At 35.6% G+C, this 27,321-nt stretch overlaps 1 protein-coding gene across 3 annotated transcripts in view; it reads right to left on the bottom strand.

The window, feature by feature from the left end:
* The window catches only part of CWF19L2 (CWF19 like cell cycle control factor 2), a 154,698-nt gene that overhangs the window by 60,745 nt on the left and 66,632 nt on the right, over nt 1-27,321 (bottom strand). For all 3 annotated transcript variants that reach the window (XM_043898155.1, XM_043898170.1, XM_043898161.1), the window contains exons 9-11: nt 18,340-18,436; nt 16,511-16,603; nt 834-938 (exon numbers count right to left, since the gene is read on the bottom strand). In XM_043898155.1, coding sequence (XP_043754090.1) covers nt 834-938; nt 16,511-16,603; nt 18,340-18,436 — 295 coding nt within the window. The remainder of the gene's footprint in view (nt 1-833; nt 939-16,510; nt 16,604-18,339; nt 18,437-27,321) is intronic.

Below are 27,321 nucleotides of genomic sequence, written 5' to 3'. Positions count from 1 at the left end.
ATTTTAAGAGCCTCAAGGCAGTGGTATAAATTAACTGCTACAGCTAGAAGACAGAAAATCAAATTAGGTTTATAAAGGATCAAACACACATAAGAGATCTATGGGACCAAGGCTGTCCCTAAGAGCTATGATGAGTGTGTAAAAAGAAGCTAGAAACAATGTCAAAGAAATAAACATTAAAATTAAGATTTCCTTAAAAATTCAATGTTCACAACTGTTGTTGAATTAGATTATATTTTGTAAAAGGCAAAGGGATATAATTAGAAGTAATATCACTATTTACTACCTTCCAATATTTGCACTGGCCTTCCCTGGTGGCTCAGGGGTAAAGAATCCACCTGCCAGTGTAAGAGATGTGGGTTTGATTGCTGGGGGGAAGATCCTCTGGAAAAGGAAACAGCACCCCACTCCAATATTCTTGCCTGGGAAATGCTATGGACAGAGGAGCCTGGCAGGCTACAGTACATGAGGTTGCAAAGAGGCATATACTACTGGGCGATGAAAGACCAACAGCATTTGCATTATTGAACTACATGTCTAAAAATATTTCAAAGTACAGCTGACCCTTGAACAATGCAAAGGTTAGGGGCAGTGAATTCCTCTTTCTCCCTTTGTATCAGACTATAGTTGATCCTTTAACTATACTCCATATCCATAGCTTCAAACCACCACAGATACGTAGTACTACAGTATGTAATTAATTGAAAAAGTTGTGTGTATAAGTGGACCTGAGCAATTCAAACTCACGAAGTTAAAGGATTAACTGTAAATCTGATACAAAGGGGAAAAAAGGAATTCTAAATTAATAAACAAAAGATACATGTTAAACATACAATCTGTCTTTTCCTTCTTCCTTCTTGTTTTCCCGGTGTGTTTACAGGCCAGACTCTTCCGGAATGATCTGTTCTGACAAGGATCACTTCTTCCTGATCTTCATCCTATATAAAGTTTTAGAGGTAAAAACTGAAATTATTGAGAAAAATACTGAATGCTTACATTTAATAGCCAAAAAAGCATAAAATGATTTTATTTTCACATAATATTATGGATTATCTGAAGCATCCTGAACTTTCATTATCTACTGTAATGTAAAGTGACCATAATCTTTTCAGGGAAAAGGTGGGAAAATACACCCAAAGTTTACTTAACTTTTAAAAATAATCACAGAAGCAAACTTCAAATAAAGTTTTCATTTAGATAACATAAAAGATGACAAAACACCAATGGTTTAAACAGGCACTGTAGGAAAGTGCCCATTTCCTACAGAGCAGATGTTATATTTAGCAAATGTTTCTTCAATTTAAAAATCCTGGCTTGTCAACAACAGAGCAGAGTAGAAAGAAGTGGGCTCGACCCTTATTACAGAAATTTTGAGATCACAAGTAACTGCTGAAGAACTATTGACCAAAAAAATGCTGAAACCTACCAAAAGAGATACCCTAAACCCAAAGACAAAAAAGCTATAATGAGATGGAATGAGGGGCGCAAAAGCAATAAAATCAAATCCCATACCCGCTGGGGGGGCCAACCCAGAAAGTGGAAAAAAATTATACTACTGAAGTTCTCCAATAGGAATGAAAGTCCTGAGTTATTAATCAGTCTTCCCAGCCTGCAGGTCTGGCAATGGGAGGAGGAGCCCCCAGAAATTTTGCTTTGAAGGCAAACCTTCAGTGATTTAACAGTCCTGGGGGAAACAGAAATTTCACTCTTAAAGAGAGCACTCAGGGTCTCATGCATACCAGGACACAGGAGAAGAAATAGTGACCTCTTAAGAGACTGAGCCAGACGTCCCTGTTAGTATTAGATGGTCTCCCAGGGATGGGGGTTGGAGGGGTGGAAGTTACGGCTCAGATTTTCAACAACATGAGGCTCTAATACTTTGGCCACCTGATGCAAAGAGTTGACTCACTGGAAAAGACTCTGATGCTGGGAAAGACTGAAGGTAAAAAAGGAAGGGGGTGGCTGAGGATGAGATTGTTAGATAGCATCAACAACTCAATAAACAAGAACTTGAGCAAACTCTGGGAGATGGTAGAGGACAGAGGTCCCTGGCATGCTACACTGTCCATGGAGCTGCAAGAGTCAGACACAACTTAGTGAAAACAAGTGATAAAACTTAGTGAAAAACAATAATAACAGGAAACATGTATCAATAATTATCTTAAATGTTAATGTTAATGGGATAAATACTCCAACCAAAACAAAGACTGGTTGAATGGATGTTAAAAAACAGATCAGTATATATGCTGTCTGCAAAGACCTACTTCAGATCTAGGAACATACACAAGTTGAAAGCAAGAAGATGGAAACAGGTATTCCATGCAAATGGAAATCAAAAGAAAGCTGGAGTAGCAATATTCATATCAGACAAAACAGACTTTAAATTACAGACTGTTATAAGAGGCAAGAAAGGACACTACATAATGATCAATCCAAGAAGACATAAAAGTTATAAATATACATGTACCTAATGTAGGAGCAGCCCAATAATACAAATACTAGCAGTCATAAAAGGAGAAATCGACAAAACAACAATACTAGGAAACTTTAACTCTTTCCTCAACAGATCATTAACAGATCATCCAGACAGAAGATCAAAAGGAAACACAAGCCTTAAATCATTGATTACACTGCATAGACTTACCTGGTATTTGCAGAGAATTGCATCCAAAAGCAGTAGAATATATTTTCTTCTCAATTGCGTAAGAACATGCCCCAGAAGAGATTACATCGTGGATCACAAATCAAGCCTCAGTAAACTTAACAAAACTAAAATCGTACTGAGCATCTTTTCTTACCACAACACTATGAAATTGGACATTAACACAAGAAAATAAAAATCTAAAAAACACAAGTACATGGAGGCTAAACAATATGTTGCTAAACAACCAACAGATCAATGAAGAAATCAAACAGGAAATCAAAAATATCTACAGACAAAGGAAATGAAGCCCAACCATCCAAAACCGATGGGATGTGAAAAAGAAGTTCTAAGAGACAAGTTTAAGATAATACGATCTTATGTCTGGAAAAAAGAAAAAACACAAATAAACAACCTAACCTTACAATGAAAACAACCAGAAAAAGAGGAACAAAGAAAACTCAAATTTAGTAGAAGGAAAGAAATCATAAAGATTGGGGCAGAAATTAAATAAAAATTTTAAAAAATTCAAAGATCAATAAAACTAAAATCTGGTTCTTTGAAAACAAAATTGATAAAACCTTTAGCCAGAGGCATCAAGAAAAAGAGGGAGTGGGTTCAAATCAATAAAACCAAAAATAAAAAAGAAGTAACAATGGACCACAAAAATTAAGTCTCGTAAGAGACTGCCTCAAGCAACTAGATGCCAATAATATGGACAAGCTAGAAGAAATGAAGACATCCTTAGAAAGGTACAATCTCCCAAGAATTTTCTTCCACTGTAGAAATGGAAATATGAACAGACTAATTACAAGTAATGAATTGAAATTATGATTAAAAATCTTCAAACAAACAAAACTCCAGCAACAAATGGCTTCATAGACAAATTCTACCATTTAGAGAAGAGTTAATATCTACATTTAGAAAAAAGTTAACATCTATTCTTCTAAAACTATTTCAAAAAACTGCAAAGGAACAGTCCCAAAGTCATTCTATGATGCCACCACAACCATAATGCCAAAATGAGACACAGGTGACTACAAAAAAAGAGAAAATTATAGGCCAATATCACTGATGAACACAGATGCAAAAATCCTCAACAAAATACTAGCAAGCTGAACCCAACAAAATATTGAAAGGGTCATACAGCATGACCAAGTGGGATTTCTCCCAGGGATGCAAATAATTTTCTTATTTTCAAATTAATCAGTGATACATCAACAAACTTAAGAATAAAAACCATACAGACATATCAACAGCTACAGAAAAAGCTTTTGACAAAATTCAACATTCATTTATGATAAAAAAAAAAAAAAAAAGAAAACCTTCCAGAAACTGGGCATAGATGAAACATGTCTCAACATAATAAAAGCCAATTATGACAAACCTACAGCCAACATCATACTTATGGATGCAAAGCTGAAAGCATTTCCTCTAAGATGAGTAACAAGACAAGGATGTCCACTTTGGCCATTTTCATTCAACACAGTTTTGGAAATCCAAGGCACCACAACTTAAGAAGAAAAAGAAATCAAAGAAATCCAGATTGGAAAAGAAGAAATTAAACTGCCACTGTCTGCAGATGACATACTATACATAGAAAATCTTAAAGATGCTACCAGAGAACTTCTAGATTTCATCAATGATCGGTAAAGTTACAGTATACAAAATTAAAACATAGAAATTTGTTATACATCTACACACTAAAAACAAAAGGCCAGAAAGAGAAATTAAAGAAACAATCCCACTTATCAACCCATGAAAAAGAAACAAACATGTAGGAATAAAGCAACCTAAGGAGACAATAGACGTAAATTTCAAAAACAAGACAGTGATGAAAGAAATCAAAGATTATACAAACAGATGAGAAGATATACCACATTCTTGGTTTGAAAGAACCAATACTGTCAAAATGACAATACTGCATAAGTCAATCTATAAAGATTGAATGCAATTCCTACCAAATTACCAATGGCATTTTTTTTAGAACAAAACGAAAAGAAAATTATTTGTATGGAAACACAAAAGAACTTGAAAAGCAAAATGAATCTTGAGAAAGAAAAATGGTGCTAGAGGAATCAGAATCCCTGACTTCAGACTATACTACAAAGCTACAGACATCAAAACAGTATGGTACCGGCATGAAAACAGAAATATAGATCAATGGAACAGGATAAAAAAACCCACAAATAAACCCACACAGTCAGTTCAGTTCAGTTCAGTCACTCAGTCGTGTCCGACTCTTTGAGACCTCATGAATCGCAGCACACCAGGCCTCCCTGTCCATCACAAACCCCCGGTCAGTCAGTGATGGCATCCAGCCATCTCATCCTCTGTCGTCCCCTTCTCGTCCTGCCCCCAATCCCTCCCAGCATCAGGGTCTTTTCCAATGAATCAACTCTTCTCATGAGGTGGCCAAAGTATTGGAGTTGCACCTTCAGCATCAAAAAACCCACACACCTATGGTCAATTAATCTATTACAACGGGGGCAAGACTATATAAGGGAAGGAAGATGGTCTCTTCAAAAAATGTTCCCAAGAAAACAGAACAGCTACATGTAAAACAAGGAAACTGGAACGTTCCTTACCACCATACACAAAAAATAAACTCAACACGACGGAAAACACAAATTTAAGACCAGATTCTACAAAAACACTTAGAGGAAACTACAGGCAGAACACTCTTTAAAGTAAACCACAGTACTATCTTCTTGAGGCTGTCTCCCAGAGTAATATGAAAAGACAACCAATAGAATGGGAGAAAATATTTGCAAACAATGAGATCAGTAAGGGATTAATCTCCAAAATTTACAAACAGCTCATGTGGCTCAATATTAAAACAAACAAACAAACACACAATCAATATAGGGTAGATGACTTAAACAGACATTTCCCCAAAGAAGACACACAGATGGTGAAGAGGCACGTTCGAAAAGATGCTGAACACAGCTAATCACTAGAGAAATGCAAATCAAAACTACAATGAGATGTCACCTCACACCACTTAAAATAGCCGTTGTCAAAAAATCTACAAATAGTAAAAGCTGGAGAGAGTGCAGGCACTGTTGGTGGCAATGTAAATTGATATAGCCATTATGAAGAAAAGTATGGAGATTCTTCTAAAAACTAAAAACAGAACCACCATATGAGCCAGCAATCCCACTACTGGGCATATACCCTGAGAAAACCACAATTCAAAAAGACACATGCACCCTAATACACACTGCACCACTATTTACAATAGCAAGGACATGGAAGTAACCTAAATGTCCATCAACAAAAACATGGATAAGACCATATGATACACACAGAGAGTAGAGTATCACTTAGCAATTAAAAAAAAAAGCAATCTGCAGCAAAACAGATAGACCTAGCGAATGTCATACTGAGTGAAACAAGTTAGACACCGAAAGAACAATACATGTTTATATGTGGAATCCTAAAAAAAAACAAAACAAAAAAGAGGGGGGCACCAACGAATTTATTTACAAAACAGAAACAGAGTCACAGACTTAGAGAACAAGCTTATGGTTACCAGTAGGGCAGGGCAGGTGGAAGGGGTAGACTGGGAGCTTGGGACTGACATATATGCACTACTTTTAAAACAGATAACCAACAAGGAACTACTGTATAGCACAGAGAACTCTGCTAAACATTATCTAATAAAGTAAATCAGAAAAGAATCCAAAAAGAATTGACACGTGTTATGTACAAACTGAATCAGTCTGCTGTACACTAGAAACTAACAACATTGTGAATCTACTTTGCTACAATAAAAAATTTAAAAAAAAAAGAATGGCAATTCTATCGTAGCAGAAGGAGACTGCAATTCCACACAGTGTCCCCTTCAAACCATAACTGAAGTATACTGACAAAGACGGTATAGGCTTAAGGTACAAAAAAAGAATAAAGACCCTACCAAACCTTGAAAGCAATTAAACAACAGAATGAACTTGCTGAATTATCTACCACAATAGTATTCCACGTAACTTTTATTCTTTCAATTAACAGCCCTCAAATGATTCTTTTCACTTCTACTCTTCAAAAGAAGTTATTCCCATGAACTTTTATTAAATATACACCAAACTGCATTCTATGATAAAAACAGAATTTTACTGAAAAGGTCCTAATAAAAAAATGACATAAAGTATACTAGCTAACAACTTCATTAAAAATCAATTCAAAACAAGACTAAGCAAATTATTTGCATTTCGGTCTATCTCTCCAAGGAGAATTAATTATTAAAGAAAGCTATTTCAATTTCAGTTACTAGAGATTTACTTTCCCTGTCGAAACAGAAAGGGAAAAAAATGCATCCAAATTTTCGATCTTACATGCACACACAGTATTATGTATTTTCACTATTAATCAACTAGTATTAATAGTGTCATATTTTAAAGGCTATCTCAGCTTATAGATACTTTCAACCTTGAAGATGAAGGACAAAGATAAAAATCTACTAGAACAACCAAATAATCAGGAGATAAGAAATTTATATGAAAAAAAATTTAGAGTAATGAAAGTAAAGATGACACAAGATCTCAGAAACAGAACAGAGGTGTGGGCCTTGCAGCCCTGGGGAGGTGCTACGGGCTGGTGGGCAGGCTGAGCAGGCAGCGGGATGGCAGAATTTCCACAGTGATAAGTCAACAGCGGAAAATCTGAAGGGACGCGAGCAGCAAAAAGAAACTAAACCAGAAGGTTCTGATGCTTGAGAGAGTAACAGTGTGCTCTCTGAGCTGTAACCAAGCTATAACACTGGTCTGCCATTTCTAACCTTTGCTGCTGCAAGACAGAACTGAGGAAACTACACACTCCTCCAAAGTATCTGGTGCCGTGACTTGGGTGTAATCTGGCTGAAATAACCTCAGCTCAGCCCCTGCAAGGCAGAGACCAAGCACGGCAGAAGCCGAATTGGGCAAAAGCTCATGCTATGGAAGTCAAACACAAAAGAAACCCAGCGCAGTGGAATTGGCATGCTGGAAACCAGGACAACAAAAACAAACTTGGCAGAAAGCTCATGCGGCTCAGTCTCAGATTCCAGAAGACCCCCAGTTCAGAGATCAAGCTCTGAGCCTTTAGAGTGGGAGCACTAACTCCAAGACCCTGGACTGCCAGAGAACTAACCTAGGAAGTATCAACTAGTTAGAACTCCCACAAATGAAACCACTTGAATACAAGAACTGGCATCATCCAACCACCAGTAGCACCCTGTGCAGGACGCCTCATCCAAACAACAAACAAACAAACAAAAAAAACCCAGTCAACAGGAGACAGGATTACCACCTCACTCAGCCTTGCCCATCAGAGGAAAAACCAAAAAAAAATTCAGCACAAATCTCACCCTATATGAAGCTTACACAAACCACTGGACCAACCGTAGGGGGGCAGAAACCAAAAGTAAGAAATAATTCAACCTTGAAGACTGGGAAAAGAAGACCTCAAACACAATAACTTTAAAAAAAAATAATGAAAAGGCAGAGAAATACTGCACAACACAGAAGTTCAAATAAATGAATGGGAAATAAGCAAACTACCTGAAAAAGGATTCAGAATAATGATAGAAAAGAGGATCAAAATTCTTGAAAACAGGAAGGAGAAAGTGCAAGAATCAATTAACAAAGACCCAGAAGAATTAAAGAATAACCATATAGAGACTAACAACACACTTACTGAAATTAAAAATACTCTAGAAGGAAATCAAAAGCAGAATATCTGAAGTAGAAGAACAAATCAGTGAGCTGGAAAATAAAATCACGGAAATAACTTCTGAAGAGCAGAAAAAGTAAAAAGAATGAAAAGAACTGAGTCTCAGTTCTCAGAGAATTCTAAGGCAGTATCAAATGCACCAACATTCAAAATATACAGATCTCAGAAGCAGAAGAGAAAAAGAAAGGGTATGAGAAAATTTTTGAAGAGATTATAGTTGAAAATTTCACCAACATGGAAAAGGAAATAGTCAAGTTCAACAGACACAAAGAGTCCCATACAGGATAAACCAAAGGAGAAACACGCTAAGACACACACTAATCAAACTAGCAAAGATTAAATACTAAGAAAGAATATTAAAAGCAGCAGTGGAAAAGCAACAAGTAATATACAAGGAAAACCCCATACGTTTAGCAGCTGATCTTTCAGCAGAAACTCTGCAAGCCAGAAGGAAATGGCAGGATATATGTAAAGTACTGAGAGGGAAAAATCTACAACCAAGATTACTGTACCAGAGTAAAACCAAGTATCTCATTCAAAATTGATGGAGAAATCAAAAGCTTTTCAGACAAGCAAAAGTTAAAAGAGTTCAGTACCACCAAACCAACTTTACAACAAATGTTAAAGGGACTTATATAGTCAAGAAATACAAGAGAAGAAAAAGATCTACAAAATCAACCCCAAACAATGAAGAAAATGGCAACAGGAACATATATATCAATGATTAATTTAAGTGTAAACAGATTAAATGCTCCAACCAAAAGACACAGACTGGCTGGCTGGATACAAAAACATGACCCGTATCTATGCTGGTTAAAAGAAACCCACTTCAGACCTAAAGAGACGTAGGGACTGAAACTGAGAGGATGGAAAAATACATTCCATGCAGACAGGAAGCAAAAGAAAGCTGGGTTAGCAGTCCTCATATCAGACCAAGCAGACCTTAAAATGGGGAATATTACAAGAGATAAGGAAGGACACTACATAATGATCAAGGGATCAATCCAAGAGGAAGACATAGCAATTGTAAATATCTATGCACCCAAGATAGGAGTACCCCATACATAAAACAAACACTGACAGACATGAAAGGAGAAATTGACAATAACACAATAATAGTAGGAGATTTTAACACCTCACTCAAAACAATGGACAGTTCATCAAAACAAAATTAATAAGGAAATACAAGTCTTAATTGATGTATTAGATGAGATGGATCTCATTGATACGTTCAAGACATTCCATCCAAATGCAGAAGAATACACCTTCTTCTCAAGTGCACATGGAATATTCTCCAGGATAGATCACATCTTGGGTCACAAATCAAACCTCAGTAAACTTAAGAAAATTGAAATTGTATCAAGCATCTTTTCTGACCACAACGCTATGAGACTAGATATCAACTACAAGAAAAGAACTGTGAAAAACACAAACACATGGAGATTAAACAATATGTTTCTAAATAACCAACAGGTCACTGAAGAAATCAAAAGGGAAGTCAAAAAATTCCTAGAAACAAATGACAATGAAAACATGACAACGCAAAACCTATGGGATGCGGCAAAAGCAGTTCTAAGGGGTAATTTATAGCAGTACAATCCTGCCTCAAGAAACAAGAAAAACATCAACTGGACAACTTAACTTTACACCTAAAACAACTGGGAAAAGAAAAAAAAGAAAGAAAACCCCCAGAATTAGCAGAGGAAAGAAATTATAAAGATCCAAGCAGAAATAAATGAAAAAGAAATGAAAGAAAAAATACTAAAGATTAATAAAGCTAAAAATCAGTTCTTAGAGAAAATAAACAAAATTGACAAACCTTTAACCAGACTGATCAAGAAAATAAGAAAGAAGAATCAAATCAACAAAATTAGAAATGAAAAGGAGAGGTTACAACAGAAAATGCAGAAATACAAAGGATTATGAGTCTATTATGACAAACTATATGGCAATAAAATGGATAACCTTGAAGAAATGGACAGATTCTTAGAAAAGTTCAACCTCCCAAGACTGCATCAGGAAGAGAGAGAAATTATGAACAACCCAATTGTAAGCACTGAAATTGAAGCTGTAATCAAAAATCTCCCAAAAAACAAAAGCCCAGGACCAAACAGCTTCACAGGAGAATTCTATCAAACATTTAGAGAAGAGCTAATGCCTATCCTTCTAAAACTCTTTAAAAAGACTGCAGAGGAAGGAACACTTCCAAACTCATTCTACTAGGGCACCATTAGCCTGATACCAAAACCAGACACAGACAACGCAAAAAAAGAAAACTACAGGCTAATATCACTGATGAACATAGATGCAAAAATCCTCAACAAAATTTTAGCAAACAGAATCAACAACACATGAAGAAGCTCATTAACCATGATCAACTTGGGTTTATTCCAGGGATGCAAGGATTCTTCAATATACGCAAATCAATTAATATGATACACCATATTATTGAACATTGGGGTGCATGTGTCTCTTTCAGATCTGGGTTCCTCGGTGTGTATGCCCAGGAGTGGGATTGCTGGGTCATATGGCAGTTCTATTTCCAGTTTTTTAGGAATCTCCACACTGTTCTCCATAGTGGTTGTACTAGTTTGCATTCCCATGAACAGTAACAGACTTTTGGACTCTATGGGAGAAGGCGAGGGTGGGATGATCTGAGAGAACAGCATCGAAACATGTATATTATCAAGTGTGAAACAGATCACCAGCGCAGGTTGGATGCATGAGACAAGTGCTCGGGGCTGGTGCACTGGGATGACCAAGAAGGATGGGATGGGGAGGGAGGTGGGAGGGGGGTTCAGGATGGGGAACACATGTAAATCCATGGCTGATTCATGTCAATGTATGGCAAAAACCACTACAATATTGTAAAGTAATTAGACTCCAACTAATAAAAATAAATGGAAAAAAAACAAACTGAATGATAAAATCCATATGATAATCTCAATAGATGCGGAAAAAGCCTTTGTCATTATTCAGCACCAATTTATGATTAAAACTCCTTAAAAAATGGGCATAGAAGGAACCTATCTCAATACAATAAAGGCCATATATGATAAACCCACAGCAAACATTATTCTCAATGGTGAAAAACTGAAAGCATTCCCCATAAGATCAGGAACAAGACAAGGGTGTCCACTTTCACCCCTATTATTAAACACAGTTTTGGAAGTCCTAGCTACAGCAATCAGAGAAGAAAAAGAAATAAAATGAATTGCGATCAGAAAATAAAAAGTAAAGCTCTCACTATTTGTACATCACATGATACTGTACACAGAGAACCCTAAAGATAGTATCAGAAAATTACTAGAGCTAATCAGTGAATTTAGCAAACCTGCAGGATACAAAATCAATAAACAGAAATCACTTGCATTTCTATATACTAACAATGAAAAATCAGAAAGAGAAATTAAAGAATCAATCCCATTCAACACTGCAACAAAAAAAATTAAACATCTAGGAATAAACTTACCTAAGGAGACAAAAGAACTGTACACAGAAAATTATAAGACACTAATGAAAGAAATCAAAGATGACAAACAGATGGAGAGATAGTCCATGTTTCTGGGTAGGAAGAATCAATATTCTGAAAATGACTATACTACCAAATGCAATCTACAGATTCAATGTGACCCCTATCAAATTACCAATGACATTTTTCACAGAACTAGAACAAAAAATTTCATAATTCATATGGAAACACAAAAAACCCCAAATAACCAAAGCAGTCTTGAGAAAGAAGAATGAAGATGGAGGAAGCAACCTTCCTGACCTCAGATTACACCACAAAGCTACAGTCATCAATGGTATGGTACTGGCACAAAAATACAGACCAATGGAACAAGACAGAAAGGCCAGAAATAAACCCTTGCACCTATGCGTACCTTATTTTTGACAAAGGAGTCAAGAATATATAATGGGGCAAAGACAGCCTCTTCAGATAATGGTGCTGGGAAAACTGCACAGCTATATGTAAAAGGATGAAATTAGAACACTTCCTAACACCATACACAAAGATAAATTCAAAATGGATTAAAGATCTAAATGTAAGACCAATAAATACAAAACTCTTAGAGAAAAACATAAGCAGAACTCTCAATGACATAAATCAAAGCAAGATCCTCTATGACCCACCTCCCAGAGTAATGGCAATAAAAACAAAAGTAAATAAACGGGACCTGATTAAACTTAAAAGCTTTTGTACCACAAAGGAAACTATAAGCAAGGTGAAAAAAAAACCCCTCAGAATGGGAGAAAATAATAGCAAAGGAAACAATTGACAAAGGATTAATTTCCTAAATATACAAGCAGCTCATACAACTCAATGCTAGAAAAAGAAACAACCCAATCAAAAAGTGGAAAAAGACCTAAACAGACATTTCTCCAAAGACGACATATAAATGGCTAACAAACACATAGAAAGATGTTCAACATCGCTCATTATTAGAGAAATGCAAATCAAACCACAATGAGATATCACCTCACACTAGTCAGAATGGCCACCACCAAAGTCTACAAACAATAAATGCTGGAGAGGGTGTGGAGAAAAGGGAATGCTCTTGCACTGTTGGTGGGAATGTAAACTGAGGCATCCACTATGGAAGATGGTACAGAGATTCCTTAAAAAACCATGAATAAAATCATCATGTGACCCAGCAATCCCACTTCTAGGCATATACCCTGAGGAACCCAAAATTGAAAAAGACACATGTATCCCATTGTTCACTGCAGCACTATTTACAATAGCTAGGACATGGAAGCAACCTAGATGTCCATCGACAGATGAATGGATAAAGAAGTTGTGGTACATATGCACAAGGGAATATTACTCAGCCATAAAAAGGAACACATTTGAGTCAGTTCTGATGAAGTGGATGAACCTAGAACCTATTATACAGAGTAAAGTGAATCTGAAAGAGAAGGATAAATATTGTATTCTAATGCATATATATGGAATCTAGAAAAATGGTACTGAAGAATTTATTTAAAGGGCAGCAATGGAGAAACAGACATAGAGAATAGACTTATGGACATGGGGAGAGGGGAGGAGAGGGTGAGATGTATGGAAAGAGTAACGTGGAAACTTATATTACCACATGTAAAACAGATAGCCGAAGGGAATTTGCCATATGGCTCAGGAAACTCAAACAGGGGTTCTGTTTCAACCTAGAGGGTGGGATGGGGAGTGAGATGGGAGGGAGGTTCAAAAGAGAGGGGATATATGTATACCTATGGCTGATACATGCTGAGGTTTGACAGAAAACAGCAAAATTCTGTAAAGCAATTATCCTTCAATAGAAAGATAAAAAAAAAAGACACAGAAAGGCTGACGAGATGATAAAAGAAGAGCCTACAATAAACTACCTGCAGAAACCAACTTTAGGGCAAAAGACATACACAGGTTGAACATGATGGGCTGGAGAACAACAACTCATGCAAACATAACCGCGAGAAAGGGGGTACCAATGCTCTTCTCAAACAAAACAGACTTTAAAGCAATGGATACAAAGAGAAGTAAGAAGAACGCTATATAATAATAAAGTGAAAGGGAAAGTCACTCAGTCATGTCAACTCTTTGCAGCCCCATGGACTATACAGTCCACGGAATTCTCCAGGCCAGAATACTGGAGCAGGTAGCCTTTCCCTTCTCCAGGGGATCTTCCCAACCCAGGGATCGATCAGGTCTCCCACACTGCAGGCAGATTCTTTACCAGCTGAGTCACAAGGGAAGCCCGTGTAATAATAAAAGATTTACAAAAGAAGAGGACTTTACACTCAATAACATATGTGCAACCAATACAGGAACACCCAAAGTACTAAACCTATACTAACAGACATAAAGGGAGAAAATGATGGGAATACAAAAGTAGTATGAGACTTAATACGAAACACATGTCAATGGACAGATCTTCCAAACAGAAAATCAGTAAGGCAACAGAGGCTCTAAATGATATGATAGAACAGTTAAACGTCATTTATGTTTTCAGGACTCTATATAAAAACAAAACAAAAAATACAAATTCTTTTTGAGTGTGAATAGAACACTCTCTAGAATTCACCATAAACTAAGACACAAAACAATCTTCAAGAAATTTGAGTATAATAATTATTTCAAGCATCTTTTCTGACCACAATCGCATGAAACTAGAAATCAAATATTGAATGAGAAACTAGGAAAAAAAACAATAATATGGAGACTAAACAACATACTATTTAAAAACTAAGGGTCATGATGAAATCAAGAGGAAGTTAAAAAATATCTTGAGATAAATGACAATGAAAACACAACCATAGGAAATCTATGAGATGCAGCCAAAGCAAAGAGAAGTTCACAGTGATACAAGCCTTTCTCAAGAAACAAGAAAAATCACAAATAAGGAACACAACTTGCCACCTAAAAGAATCACACAACAAAACCTAAAGATAGGATAAGGAAGGAAATAATAAAGGTCAGAGAATAAATACATAAAGGATTTTTTAAAAATAGAAAAATATCAATAAAACTCAGAGCTGGTCCTTTGAAAGAATAAACAAAATCAACAAATCTCTGGCCAAGAACTTTAAGAAAAGAGAGGACCCCACCCCAAAAAAAGAAGAAGAAATAAAATGGGAGAAATAACAACCAATATTGCAGAATACAAAAGTACCAAAAGAAAATACTATGAACAATTACATGCCAACAAAGTGTACAACCTAGAAGAATTGGAAAATTCTCTAGAAACACACAGCCTACCAAAACTGAACAAAAAAGAAGTAGATAATTTGGAACAGACTGATGAATTTCACTAGAACTGAAATCAAATTTGTAAAAATAAAAATCCTCCCTGCAAAAAAAAAGTCCAGGACCAGATGGTTTCACTGGGAAATTCTTCCAGATACACAAATAAGAACTTACAGTGATCCTTCTCAAACACTTCAAAAAGATTGAAGAAGAAGAAACACTCCTAAATTCATTCTATAAAGCCACCATCACCCTGATAATCAAAACCAGGAAAGACATTGCCAAAACAGAAAATATCTTTGATGACAAGAGATACAAAGATTCTCAGCACTATTTCATATTCCTCTCTCATCTAAACCATCACAATAATCAAGTCCTTCAAAATATACATGGAAAACATTTATGCATGTAAAAAATCTAATTACTTCGAATATCTCTTCAGTTACTATATTAGTCAAGTTCACTATTCTTTCTTATGTGTATTAATGCAAAAGCTTAATTAGACCCCATGTTTGCCCTTATTCTCCTTCAATCTACTCCTAACAAAAAAGCCAGGATGGTTCTGTCAAAATGCATTTTCTGCTCAAAAATCTGAACAGTTTTACTTCTCACCCAGAATAAAAACCTACTTCCTTATTATGACTTTTAAGCTTAACATGATCTGGCCTCCCACAGACTCTCTGATCTGGATCTTCCACTTCTCTTTCACTCATTTCACTCCAGTAACACTGGTCTCCTTGCTATTTCGTCTAAATACTGGACACACATCCAATCTTCTGTTCCTTATGTCCACAGAGCTCTTCACTCAGAGACACAGAGATCACTGTTTAACTTCCTTCAAGTCCTTGCATCACTTCTCCAATGAGAATTAGCCTGTGCATCCCAAGACACACACACACACATAAACATACAGCAGACCTGACACTCAAGATTCCCTCTACCCTGCTTAGGATACATAACCTTCGACTATGCCGTACAGTTTATTATAACCTTTATCACTTACTATCTCTCTCCTCCTAGTCAAATAATACTCCACAAAGACATGTTTTTTATCTGTTTTATTGACAAATAGATAGGTGAACGAATCCTAGAACAAAATATTTTACATGAGAGGGATACCAAATTCAAGTGTCTCATTCTGGACAGAAAGAAGTTAATGACCAGTTTGACTTGTGCAAGGTCAGTCAGTAAATGGCAGAGCCCAGAATAAAACCAGGCCCCCTTGACCCTAAGACCTAGGCCTTTGTCCATCAGGACACAATGGTATAAGATAAGAGAATACATATGAAAATAAATATTAAAAACAAGCAAACAAGCATAAATATATACAAACACATCAATAAGAGATATAGACACATTTAACATTAAATAGTACCACTACAAAGCAGAAGTATTACACAAGGTAACTGGCTACCTATAATCAAACTGTTATTACTTACCTCTACCCTAGATTTTTTTGATGACATCTGTGTTATGGTGTCTTGGAATTTATTTGCCTTATCAAGTTGGGCTTTAAGTTGTTCAGCTAATTCCTTCAAATAGAAAAGATAAGAAAAACAGGTGTTTAAAAAACAGATATATCATTTAATTCATTTGTAGAATATTTCAAATTCATATGATGATGATGATGTTCAGTCACTGAGTCATGCCCAACTCTTTGTGACCCCCTGGACTGTAGCCCGGCAGGCTCTCTGTCCATGGGGTTCTCCAGGCAAGAATACTAGAGTGGTTACCATTTTCTTCTTCAGGGGATCATCCCAGACCAGGGAACAAAGCTGCATCTCTTGCATTAGCAGGTGGATTCTTTACCACTGAGACACCTTGGAAGCCCTAAACATTCAAGTAGCTAAAAACTACATTCACTTACCAGCTCACAGTCTAATGCATTACTTTTTAATGAATTCATCTGGGTTACAAAATTCTCAAATACATATGGAAATTGTTTATATTTTGATAGTAAATAATTACAAGGACATATATTTTAGAGAAGGGATAGAGAGATAAAAGAAACACATACCCTTAAGAAAGGAATTTTTATAATTTCTTAGATACTATAAACTTCCAATGCTCAGAATTTCAGTTATTAACAAAAAGAAAGCCATCGTAGTATTTAAAATAATACCTTATTTACTGTTGATAAGTAACTTAGATAAAAACTGAATGCATTTCTTTTTATTCTAGGAAATCTATAAAAATTTATAAATACTAACATATAAAACAATAAATCACAATGTAATAAATTAAATAAATAGAATACTACGACAAGCAAAGACAGTTTTCTCCACTGCTGTGGTCCATGAACACAGAACACTTCTTTTAACATATGTTAATCTCCTAACATGGTTACCTTTCTTTCACAGTTTTAACCAATTTATTTGTGCTTTCTAAACATAAATGTTATTTTCTTGCTGTTGGTGGTGGTCTGTCTCACTAATTTCTGGGTTGAGCTTGAGTTCAGTGTCATCAAAGATTAGATTCAAAGAGAGAGAGTGCAGCATATGCAAGATATGATTTTTATTAGAGATACAAACTGATAAAATCAGAAGTATCAAGTTCGTTCACTTTTTGTTCTACTACAGAGTGTCACACAGATAGTGCACCAAAACAGAAGACTACTTAAGATGACTTATATTTGGATTTGAGATGTGTACATACACATGACCACAAGAGAATCAATTTTTTCAAGACATAGACAGCTGTCTGACTTTGCCATTCTGCCATGTGCAGCGTGACATGTATTTGTATAAGAGGAATGTGACAATAATAGATAGATGCCACTCTTACCAAATAATTTCATTTCTATTCAATTCTCAGGTTAAGTCTCAAATCACAACATTATCATGGGAATTAAGTGAGCTACACAAAGCATCTAACACAGTCAGGCACAAATAAGTTGCCTAAAATTTTGAAAAAATTAATTAACCATTCTTTTTAGTAGTTCAATTTTAAAGTTCCTAAGTAACGGAATTTAAGAAAGTAACACATTATTAATGAAATATGAATTTCATTAAAATTTAAAAGCATTTAGTTCCCTAAATTTAAAATTTAAAAGCATTTAGTTCCCTAAAATCATAAATTCCAAAAATTTGACAAATTACATAATTTACTTAGAAGTAGACATACTGTTCTTAGGAGTGCTCAGGAATCTCTTCAAAGAATAAATAAGCAACAGTATTGTCAAAAGATGCTACATCCCCATAGCTTAGGAACTACCAAAATTTACTTGTAAGAAGTTAAATATTTAGTAATTATTCTTCATAAGCCTTACCATATTGCCCATCATCTCTGCCTTGATAATTTTGGCTCCTAACTTGTTCTTCTCATCAACACTCAAGACGTGGATAGACTCATCCCCTGGACTACTTCTGTTTGAAAAGGACACACAAAGAGCATATGAAATATAAGTACATATTAACAAGTAAGCTGTTGTAAATAACAACACCAAGATTCAAATGTTATTTCAAATGACCTTCACAAAGCAATCAGCACAAACAGAAATAATAAATATAAAAGCTTCAATGCTCCCCTAAAAATCACTACTTAAAGATACTATGTTACAATGCCATCATGGCCTATGGCAGTTACAATACCTGACCAAAGACCCAGTAGCAGTGAGAAAAATAATAAAAGTAATATTCATCATAACTTAATATTCCTGTGAAGTGAAGTGAAAGTCACTCAGTCATGTCCAAATCTTTGGGACCCCATGGACTATACAGTCCATGGAATTCTCCAGGCCAGAATACTGGAGTGGGTAGCCTTTCCATTCTCTAGGGGATCGTCCCAACCCAGGGACGAACCCAGGTCTCCCACATTGCAGGCAGATTCTTTACCAACTGAGCTATCAGGGAAGTCCCTAATATTCCCATACTCATTCTAAAAAAAGAAACAAAAATTAACACTATAATCAGGTCATAATTCTACACAGCTACAGAAATTCTTCTCATTCAATGGATAACTTACGGATAAGCTAAGAAACTATAACCAGAAAATTACATTTATCTACATTTGAAGAATAAAAATAGTGACCACGTGCTCTTTTGCAAAGACAACCCACAATTAGACAACAAAAACCTAATTTACAGCTAAGGTGATGTATCAAACCTATAGTGTGCAAGCCTCAAAAAAGAAAAGATAAATTTCCAGCCAAGGTCAGATTCCTGGCATATACAAAGTTCTCCTAAGAAACTTTGCCTTACTGCCATAAGAAAGATTCGAGACTACAATACAAGGAGGGTGAACCTACACAGAGCATGAAGGACTCCTTAATGAAAGAGAAATAGCTAAGAGTCCAAGGCAGCAGGAGAGGAGGAGCTGCACAGTGAAAGAATTCCAGAGAAGTGTAGAGAGTTCTCCTTGAGTAATAACCAGAAACTACCTGTAGTCGGGAGAATTAGAGGAACAGCATTCAGCATTCCTGGTAATAGGAATAGGTCCCAACAGCCAGACTAGGAAACTTCATAATTATGAAAGCAGTGGGTAGAGTATTAAAGGTCCTTTTTCATGAATGGGAAATAAACCCTAGATTAAATGCTGCTCTGGGCCCACCCAACAAACATTAAGGGCAGGAGTCCAAAGGACCAGCTTTAAATTAAGTTAACCATGTCCCAAAACAAAATTCAAGAATACTTCCAGGAATATAAATATATCTAGCACTGAAAAAGTAAAACTCCTTTTTAAATTTAAATTTATTTATTTTTTATTGGAGGATAACTGCTTTATAATATTGTGTTGGCTTCTGCCATATATCAACAGGAATCAAAAGGACCAGTTTCCAATTCAGTTAACTGTCTCCCAAAAGAAAACTCAAGGACACTTACATGAATGCAAAAATATCTACCATGGAACAAAATAAAATTCTCAATATCTAGTATCCAATTAAAGATTGTCAGACCTGCAAACTAGAAAAAAAGTAAAACCCTTAATTAGGAGAAAAAGCTATCAATCAAAATACTGACAGAGATTTAACAAACAGAAGACAAGGACATTGAAAGGTAATATAAATTTATTCCACATGGTTGAAAAGTAAGAGACAACTAAGACATAAAAGAGATTAGAATTTAAGTTCTACAAGTGAAAATTACAATGGTCAAAATAAAAACTACACTGAATAGGATTAACGGAGATTAGACTGCAAAAGAAAAAAATTAAATTGAAACGTTAGTTTCCAATGCCTAACTTCTACACAAAATGAAACACACAGAAAAAAAGAAGTTCAGAACAGAAAAGAACAATGGAGACGTATAGGTCAACCACAAATAGCCTACTATTCATATTATTGGAGTCCCTGAAATAAATGGGAGACAGAAGAAACAAAGGTCAAAGTTTACTAAATTTAGTGAAAACTAAAAATCCAAGGAGCTTACAGAATTCCTAGTACAAAAACAAAACAAGAAAACCACATCAAGGCACATCATAATCAAACTGTTCAAAACTACTGAGAAAGAGAACAATTTATAGCTGCCACAGGAGGGGGAAAAAAGACATTTATGCACCGAGAAAAAAGGAAACAGCAGATTTCTCATCAGAAACAACATAAGCAAGAAAAGAGTAGCAATATCTTGAAAGTACTTCAAATTGTCAGCCTAGAATTCTATCTCAAGTCAAAGTATCCTTTTCACTTCAGAGTAATGGAAATAAAAATAAAAATAAACAAATGGGATCTAATTAAACTTAAAAGCATTTGCACAACTAAGGAAATGATAAACAAGGTGAAAAGACAGCCCTCAGAATGGGAGAAAACAATAGCAAACAAAACAACTGACAAAGGATTAATCTCCAAAATATACAAACAGTTCATGAAGCTCAATACAAGAAAAATGAACAACTTAATCAAAAGGTGAGCAAAAGACCTAAACAGACATTTCTCCAAAGACATACAGATGGCTAATAAACACAAGAACAGATGCTCAACATCACTTATTATTAGAGAAATGCAAATCAAAATCACAATGAGGCATCATCTCACATGGTCATCATCAAAATGGTCATCATCAAAAATTCTACAAACAATAAATGCTGGAGAGGGTGTGGCAAAAAGGGAACCATCTTACACTGTTGATGCAAACTTACACAACCACTATGGAAAAAGAGTATGGAGATTCCTCAAAAAACTAGAAATAAAAATACCATACAACCCAGCAATCTCACTCTTGGGCATATACTCCGAGGAAATCAGAATTTAAAAAGACGCATGTACCCCAATGTTCACTGTAGCACTATTTACAATAGTTAGGACATGGAAGCAACCTAGATGTGCATCGGCAGATGAATGGATAAGGAAGTTGTCGTCCATATACACAATGGAATACTACTCAGCTATAAAAAGGAATGCATTTGAGTTAGTTCTAATGAGGTGGATGAATCCAGAGCCTGTTTAGAGTGAAGTAAGTCAGAAAGAGAAAGACAAATACCATATATTAAAGCATGTATATGGAATCTAGAAAGATGGTACCAACGACCCTACATACAGGACAGCAAAGGAGACACAGACGTAAAGAACAGACTTTTGGACTCAGTGGGAGAAAGAGATGGTGGGATGATTTGAGAGAACAGCACTGAAACATATATATTACCATATGTAAAAGAGACAACCAGTGAGAGTTTGATGTATGAAGCAGGGCACCCAAAGATGGTGTTCTGGGACAACCTGGAGGGATCGGGTGGGGAGGGAGGTGGGAGGAGGGTTCAGGATGGGGGGACACATGTGTATCTATGGCTGACTCATATTGATGTATGGCAAAAACCACAATATTGTAATTATGCTCCAATTAAAGTAAATTTAAAAAATTTAAAAAAGGTGAAATGAAGAGACATAAAAAGCTGAAAGAATGTTAAAGAAAAGCCTCCAAATGGAAGAAAAATTATACCAGACTGAAATATGGATCAACTCAAATGAAGGAAGAACAGAAATGATGACTACAAGGGTAAATATTCACTTGTTTCTTATTACTCAAGTCTCTTTTTTAAGATAACTATTTTTTTCAAGATAACTAATTAAAGAAAAATAATAACAAGAGTTTATAACAAGTATAAGTAAACTGTATGAAAACTCTAACAGGACAGGATGGGGAGAAATGTAAATAAACTACTATAAAGTTCTTACAGGGGTAGCATAATATCACTTGAAGGTAGATAAACTAAAGATGTATGCTGCTGGGACTTCCCTGGTGGTCCAGTGGTTAAGAATACACCTTGCAATGCAAGGGATGTGGATTCAATCCCTGCTCAGGAAACTAAGATCCCAGATGCTGTGGGGCAATGCACTGCAACTACTGAACTATGAATCTGGAGCCTCCGTACAGCAATGGAAGATTCCATTTCCTGCAATAGAAATTGGACACAGCCAAATTAATTAATTAAATATTTTTTAAAAATATGTGTGCTGTCAAAGCCAAAGAAACCACTGAAAATACAGAAAGTACACAACTAAAGAAATGAAATGGAATCATAAAAATACTCAATCCAAAAGAAGTCAGATGAAGAAAAAGAGAGCAAAAAATAGATAAGATGAAGAGAAAAGAAACAGGAAAATTACAGATTCAAATTTAATTATATCGCAATATATATAAATAGTCTAAACACCTGAATTAATAGGCAGAAATCATCAAATGGATACAAAAGCAAAATTCAACTACAAGAAATGAACAGTCCATGGAAATCTCCAGGACAGAATACTGGAGGGGGTAGCGGTTCCCTTCTCCAGGGCATCTTCCCAACCCAGGGATTAAACCCAGGTCTCCTGCATTGCCGGCAGATTCTTTACCAGCTGTGTCACCAGGGAAGCCCGAGAATACTGGAGTGGGTAGTCTATCCCTTCTCCAGGGGATCTTCCCAACCCAGGAATTGAATCAGGGTCTCCTGCACTGCAGGCAGATTCTTTACTAGCTGAGCTACGAGGGAAGCCCAACAAGAAATGAACTACAAAGACATAAAGATGCTAAATGTAAAATCAGAGAAAAAGATGTAACATGTTTGAAAATTAGTGAAAAGAAAGTTAACGAGGCTTACTTAACATCACATTAGAATGCAGAGCAAAAAACATCCCAAGGGACAAAGAAAGTCATTTCATATGAAAAAGAAATCAATCCATCAGGAGCACAGAAGACCTGTGAAATAAACAAAACAAAGAAAAAGTACAGAAGACACCATAAATACTGGGTTGGTCAAAAGGTATGTTCAGGACTTTCCAAACAAATGTAAACAAACCTTTTGGCCAATCCAATACTTATGCATCAAATAATAGAGCAACAAAATACATAAAGCAAAAACTGACAGAATTCCAGAGAAACAGACAAATCTACAATTACAGCTGCTGATTTCAAGACCCCACTCTCAATACTTGACAGACTAAGAAAAGAGAAAATCAGCAAGGATATGGAAGAACTGAGTAACACCAGCAACTAGCAGGACCTAACTGACATTCAGAGAACATTCCACCCAACAACAGAACATTCTTTCCAAGTGCATACAAAACACTTTCCAAAACAGACCATATTCTGAGCCATAAAACAAGTCTCAATAAACATAAAGGGATTCAAGTCATACAAAGTTCTCTGACCACAGTAAAATTAAATTAGAAATCATTAGCAACATATCAGAATTTGTGGGAGGCTGCTAAAGTATTACTTACAGGGAAATTTATAACACTAAATATTGACACTAGAAAAGAAAGTTTCAAATCAATGATATCAGTTTACAACTTAAGAAACCAGAAAAAGAGCAAATTAAATTCAAAGTAAGCACAGTAATAAAAATCAAAGTGGAAATAAGTGAAAAACAAAAACAGTAAACAAATTCAATGAAAGCAAACACTTTTAAAGAGAGTAAAACTGATAAATTTCTAACCCAACTGATCAGGGGAAAAAAAGATACAAATTACCATATAAGCTTGTAATGTAAAGAAATGACAGAAGCAAAATTATCACACATGCTTAATACTTTGAAAAAAGGTATCTGGATGGCAAGTAAGCATTCGATGTCATTAGAGGAACACAGAACCATAAGGAGATACTGCTACACATACACTGTAACAGTGAACACTTAAAAGACTGACTATACACCAAATTCCAGTAAGAATGCAGAGGAATTGCAAGTCTAATACAATGCAGGTGGTAATGTGAAATGACACAAATACTTAGTAAAATAGCTTGGCAGTTTCTCAAAATTTAAACATATAGTTACCATATCATCTAGCCACTCTTCCCTAGCCATTTCCTCAAGAGAAAAGAAAGTGTATGCTCATATTAAGACTTGTACATGAATGTTCAAAGAGGCTTAATTTTTTGCAGCCAAAATGTGAAAAGATTCTAAACATCCACCAGCAGGTACATGGAAAAACAAACCGTGGTACAATATATCTACCAATGGTATATTATCCATCAACAAAAAGGTAAGAATTCTTCTTATATACAGCAACATGAATAAAACTGAGACATCCAGCAATAGTTGTGTAGGTGGGTTGCCAATGTTTGTGGAGAGGCAAGAGAGATAACTATGAAAGAACAGAAAGAAACTTTTCAGGGTGATGGATTTGTTAGAATATACACACTACAAAATTTACCAAATTGTACACTTTATATACACATACAGTTGGTTTTATGTCAAGTATACTTCAATAAATTGTTGTACTTAAAAATCCTCAAAGGGGAGTGATATAATATTTAAAGCAGGAAAAAAATCTGTCATACTTCCAAATATTAATAATACACCTATAGTATTACTAGTTTTCCTCCATATGTATATTTTATCATACTCTACTGAAATTAACCTGAGTTTTCAACAAACATTCTGAGCAAGAAATAGCAAAATAAACAGAAAGTTTTGTTAAATCAAAACTTTAACCACCATATGTGAAAATTATATTTAAATACTGAACTCCTTTGGGAAAAAAGGAAAGAAAGAAATCTGTTAGTAGATAGCATTTGAGGTTTTTTTTCGGACATTAATCTCTGCAGAAATTCCAAAAAAATCAATTCTACTCATATTGGTGAAAGGAAAGGCAATGTTATTGTGCTTAGACTAAGAAATATAAAATACTTCTGGTAAAGCACAATCAGAAAAAACTCATTTTTGTCCCCTTTCCTAAAGTTCTTTCAGTTCACATTTTTTAATCAATGCTGTGAGAATATTGTAGTCATCTAAGCTTAGGAGAACATTATTAGTTCCTATATGCTTTTATTGGTTGAGATATTGCCTGGATCATTAGGTATACTATTTTGGATGGAAAATATTTTTTCAGTAACCTTTCTCAACTTAAATTCAGAGCTATACATCATTTATATTGTACTGTAAATGTAATTTACTTGAATTTCGGGCAACACAATAATGTCGAGAAAAATTTCAATAAACAAGAGATGAATAGGAGATGGACTTTGTCAAAGGCACCTGATTTAAGTTTCAAAGAAATATCTCTGATACAAAAACAACCTTCCCTTGTTACTTCATTCTTTGTCACGTGAGACTAGACAATTTTCTTTCAAATTTGAATGAGTAAAAGAAACAATCTATTTCTTTTTCAATTTCTAAAGATGACTTATAGAAAACATGTGCACACAGAATAATTTTAATGTAATTTTATTTCAAAGGTTCGTTAATATTTTTTTGGTAAAAATAAAATAAGTTTATAGAAGTAAAAGGACTTCCCCAATGGCTCAGTGGTAAAGAATCTGCCTCCAATGCAAGAGACATAGGAGATGTTGGTTCTACTCCTGGGTCGGGAAGATCCTCTGGAAGAGGAAATGGAACCCACTCCAGTATTATCGCCTGAAAAATTCCATGGACAGAGGAGCCTGGCAGGCTGAAGTCCAAGGGCAAGTCAAAACAATGAAGGACATTTCAATTTAATGAGTTATGTGTAAACAAAATTGTCACAACAGTCTTTGTGAATTTCTGGGAATCATATGTTAAAAAATACCGACATAAATAGTCATTAAGAAAGAATTTCTGGCTTATACTACGGCAGGAGGACAAAGAGTTGCACACCCTCACAACCAGGGCACCTCCAAGGCACTGGCAGGGCTAGTCAGACGTCTGAGGGGCGGGGGCAACCCCTGCCTAACCAAGCCAGGTGTCAGGCCTGAGCTCCTCTGGCGGGAGCACTGAGTTCAAGCCAATGGACTGAGAGAACTTCATGTCCCCGGGGAATGTCAGTAAGTGTGAGGTCTCTAGAGAGCCTCATCTTGGCACCAAGTTCCAGCTCTAACCCACTGCCTGCAAACTCCAGTGCTGGATATCTCAGGACAGACAACCAGTGAGACAGGTACACAGTGCCACACATCAAGGGAAAAAAAAAAAATCACGCGACAAAAAAGTTACTGACAAAGAGACAGGTAAAAAACAACAAGACCAGATAAATGAAGATGAAACAGGCAACCTACTGGGAAAATAATTCAGCATAATAATAGTAAAGATGATGCAAAAGCTCTTGGAAACAGAATGGATACACGGACTGAGAAAATACAAATGTTTAACAAAGACCTAGAAACTAAAGAACAACAACAACAACAAAATAGATGGGAAGCACAAAAACTGAAATGAAAAAATATACTAGAAGGAACCAATAACTGTGACAGAAATGACTGTGACAGAAAGTGAATAAGTGAGCTGGAAAATAGAATGGTGCTGTAAATCACTGTCAAGGGGCAGAATAAAGAAAAAAAGAATTAAATGAAATAAGGACACTTTCAGACCTCTAAAACAACATTAAATGCATCAACATTTGAAATACAGGAGTCCCAGAAAAAGAAGAGAAGGAGAAAGCGTCTGAGAAAGTATCTGAACAGATCATAGTCAGAAACTTCCTTAACATGAAAAAGCAAACAGACATTCAAGTGCAAGAAGGGTAGAGGCCCATAAAGGAAAAACTCAAGGAGAAACACACCATGACATGTATCAAACTAACAAAAATTAAATTCAAGGAAAACATACTAAAACAGCAAGGAAAACAAAACAAAAAATTTCAAAAGTAATCCCCATTAAGTTATAAGCAGATTTTTTCAGCAGAAACTCTGTAGGCCAAAAGGGAATGACAGGATACATTCAAGGTAATAAAGAGGAAAAACCTACATCCAAGTTTAATCTACATGAAAGAATCTCATTCAGATTGGATAGAGAAATCAAAAGCTTTACAGATAAGCAGAAGCTAAGAGAATAACAGCATCACAAAATCAGCTTTATAACAAATGCAAAAGGAACTTCTCTAGGTGTGAAACACAGGAGAAGAAGACCTACAAAATAAACCCAAAACAAT

The sequence above is a fragment of the Cervus elaphus genome, chromosome 1, assembly GCF_910594005.1.
Source record: "Cervus elaphus chromosome 1, mCerEla1.1, whole genome shotgun sequence".
Classification (NCBI taxonomy): Eukaryota; Metazoa; Chordata; class Mammalia; order Artiodactyla; family Cervidae; genus Cervus; species Cervus elaphus.
Note: the sequence above shows the minus strand (reverse complement) of the source record. Positions and strands in the feature narration are given on the sequence as shown.